Consider the following 2,397-nt stretch of genomic DNA (forward strand, 5'->3'; position numbering starts at 1 on the left):
TGGCATTGCATCCTGTCCCTTTGTACCCCAGACCCCGTGCATGCAGCCAGCCCACCTTTGAAAGGGGCAGAGGAAGGATAGAGAGACCACCTTAAAAGTTTTTTGTTGTATATCTGAAATCCAGCTGGAACTGGGGCTCTGTTGTCTGTACCAACCCACCAGTGACTCCCAGACACACCTCTGGGGTGGGAGCTCCGGGAAGGATCTAGGTTGGCACCTACCCGCCGGAGGGCACTCCTGGTCAATGCAAACTGCACGCACCGTCAGGGAAACTGAGGCACTGAGCAGGGCCAGCCCCTGTCTGCTGCTGCAGCCAGCCTCAGAGCCTGCATCTGTCTGGCTTCTGAGTCCCGCCTTAGAAACGATTCATCCCACTCCTGCATAGCATAGAGCCCCTTCCCTTAGTGCCCCCCAGGAAGCTCCCTCTTGTGACATCCAGGTGCAGTACCCCTGGGGCAGGTGGGGACCTCACTGAGGATTTGCTCTCCAGACCACAAGCATGACTGCCACCTGCCTGGTGGCTTGGAAGCCCTGTCTGCCTGGCGGTCTACCTTCAGCGTTGTCACCATTCCATTTACCGCTGTTTCTCTTGCTCACTCCCTCCCTTGCTCGCTCTCTCCCCTCTTTTTCTCCCGGGTCTGTGTTGCTCCAGTCAGGGGCTGCTGGAGAGTAGACTGGGACTTCTGAGGCTCTGGGAACCAGAGGGGAGCCAGGCTTAGGCTCAACATGGGCTCAGGCTGGAGCCTTGTGAGGCTGCCTGCTGGTGGCATGGCCTTGGACTCTTCTTTCCTCACCTGTCACACAGGACCCTAGTGGCACAATGGTTAAGCGCTCAACTTCAAACCCAAAGGTTGTCCGTTCGACCCCACCCAGCAGCTCAGAGGGAGAAAGACCTGGCGATCAATGTAGGAAGCCCTACGGAGCAGTTCCAGTCTGTCACATAGGGTTTGCAGCAGCATGGGATGCTCTGAGATTAACTGCTGCCCCCGCCACCCGTGGAGGGGCCCTTGCCTGTCCCATCGCCACTCTGTATCCTCAGAGGCCCAACACTGATTTGGTTGGATGGGGAAACTGCTAAGGGTGAACAACCCAGGTGAGGGGGTGGGGACTACAGAGAAAGTAAGTTAAGGACTGACTTGGTTAAAGGCGGAAGGGGCCCCGGTCAGGGCAGCACAGGGGTGGGGTTCAGGGCGAGTAGTGGGGGTCAATGGGGAGGGGATAGCGGGTCCCAGCTCAAAGGAGAGCATAAGGGAAAGTAGCCCCCGCCGCCCCGCACCCCCGGCGCTGAGAAAGGGCTAGCTAGGGTGTGAACAGCCATGAGGGTCCAGCGTGGGGGCTAGATCCGATCCCCTAGCATTCGCTCCTGCCCCAAGTCCCTGTATAAAGCCTTGGGAGAGGGAGAAGCAGGGATCAAAGACGGTGCCGCAAGGTTTAAAGATGGTGCCGCAGCGTCCAGGGCGCCCCAGAAAGGCTCTGGTTTTGCAGATGAGCCTGGGAGGGTGGGTGGAACCCCCAGCTTACCCTGTCCCCCTTTTCTCTCTCTCCACCCCCGCAGACCGAGCACTGCTGCAGGGCGCCCCAGATGCGGTGGAACTGCGTGACCTGGCGCCCTGGGCTGGGAGGCCCCCAGGTGCACGCCGTCGGGCGGGGCCTCGGCGGCGGCGCGCGCGCGCGCGCTCCAACACGCGGCCGTGCGGGCTACGCGAGCTCGAAGTGCGCGTGAGCGACTTGGGCCTGGGCTACACGTCGGACGAGACGGTGCTGTTCCGCTACTGCGCAGGCGCGTGCGAGGCGGCCGCGCGCTTCTATGACCTGGGGTTGCGGCGCCTGCGCCAACAGCGGCGCGTGCGGCGGGAGCGGGTGCGCGCGCAGCCCTGCTGCCGCCCGACGGCCTACGAGGACGAGGTGTCCTTCCTGGACACGCACAGCCGCTACCACACCGTGCACGAGCTGTCGGCGCGCGAGTGCGCCTGCGTGTGACCCTACCTCACCCGGCCGGGCCAGACGGCCCGCGGCAGACTGACCGTGCGCCAACGATGCCGTCGAGGCCGCGGAGACGGACTCTCCCGAGAGCTGTACCGAGATAAAGTGTGGGAAAATGAAGCCAGGCTCGTGCTTCCGCGCTCCCCGGGGCTACCCAGCGCCAAAAGGGCGGTGGGGGAAAGCGGGTGATAGGGTGTCTTCTGCAGGGGGTGATGCTTTGGGGAGGGGGGAGGAAAACATGCAGAGGGCGGGATCATGGAAAAGTGGGGGGAAGAGTTCTTCCCACCTGCCCCTCCCCACAATGCGGGCTTGTGGGGAGGAAGCGGGAGGGTTGCCGGGGCAGAGGGAGATGAGACTGTGGTCTGAGTGGACCCAAGCTGCTTTGCCTGATGGCCCGGTCTCATCAGGGTGAAC

General features: G+C 62.6%; 1 protein-coding gene across 1 annotated transcript in view; it reads left to right on the forward strand.

Annotated features, from left to right (window-relative positions):
* NRTN (neurturin) overlaps positions 1-2,103 on the forward strand; it is a 3,881-nt gene extending 1,778 nt beyond the window's left edge. Inside the window, exon 2 of the mRNA XM_004714249.2 lies at positions 1,556-2,103. Within this exon, the coding sequence (XP_004714306.1) occupies positions 1,556-1,980 (425 nt within the window). The 3' untranslated portion in view covers positions 1,981-2,103. The remainder of the gene's footprint in view (positions 1-1,555) is intronic.
* The last annotated feature ends 294 nt before the right edge of the window (positions 2,104-2,397 follow it).

This window comes from Echinops telfairi, unplaced genomic scaffold (genome assembly GCF_000313985.2).
Source record: "Echinops telfairi isolate 266 unplaced genomic scaffold, ASM31398v2 ScPeMD7_7459;HRSCAF=8497, whole genome shotgun sequence".
Taxonomy (NCBI): domain Eukaryota; kingdom Metazoa; phylum Chordata; class Mammalia; order Afrosoricida; family Tenrecidae; genus Echinops; species Echinops telfairi.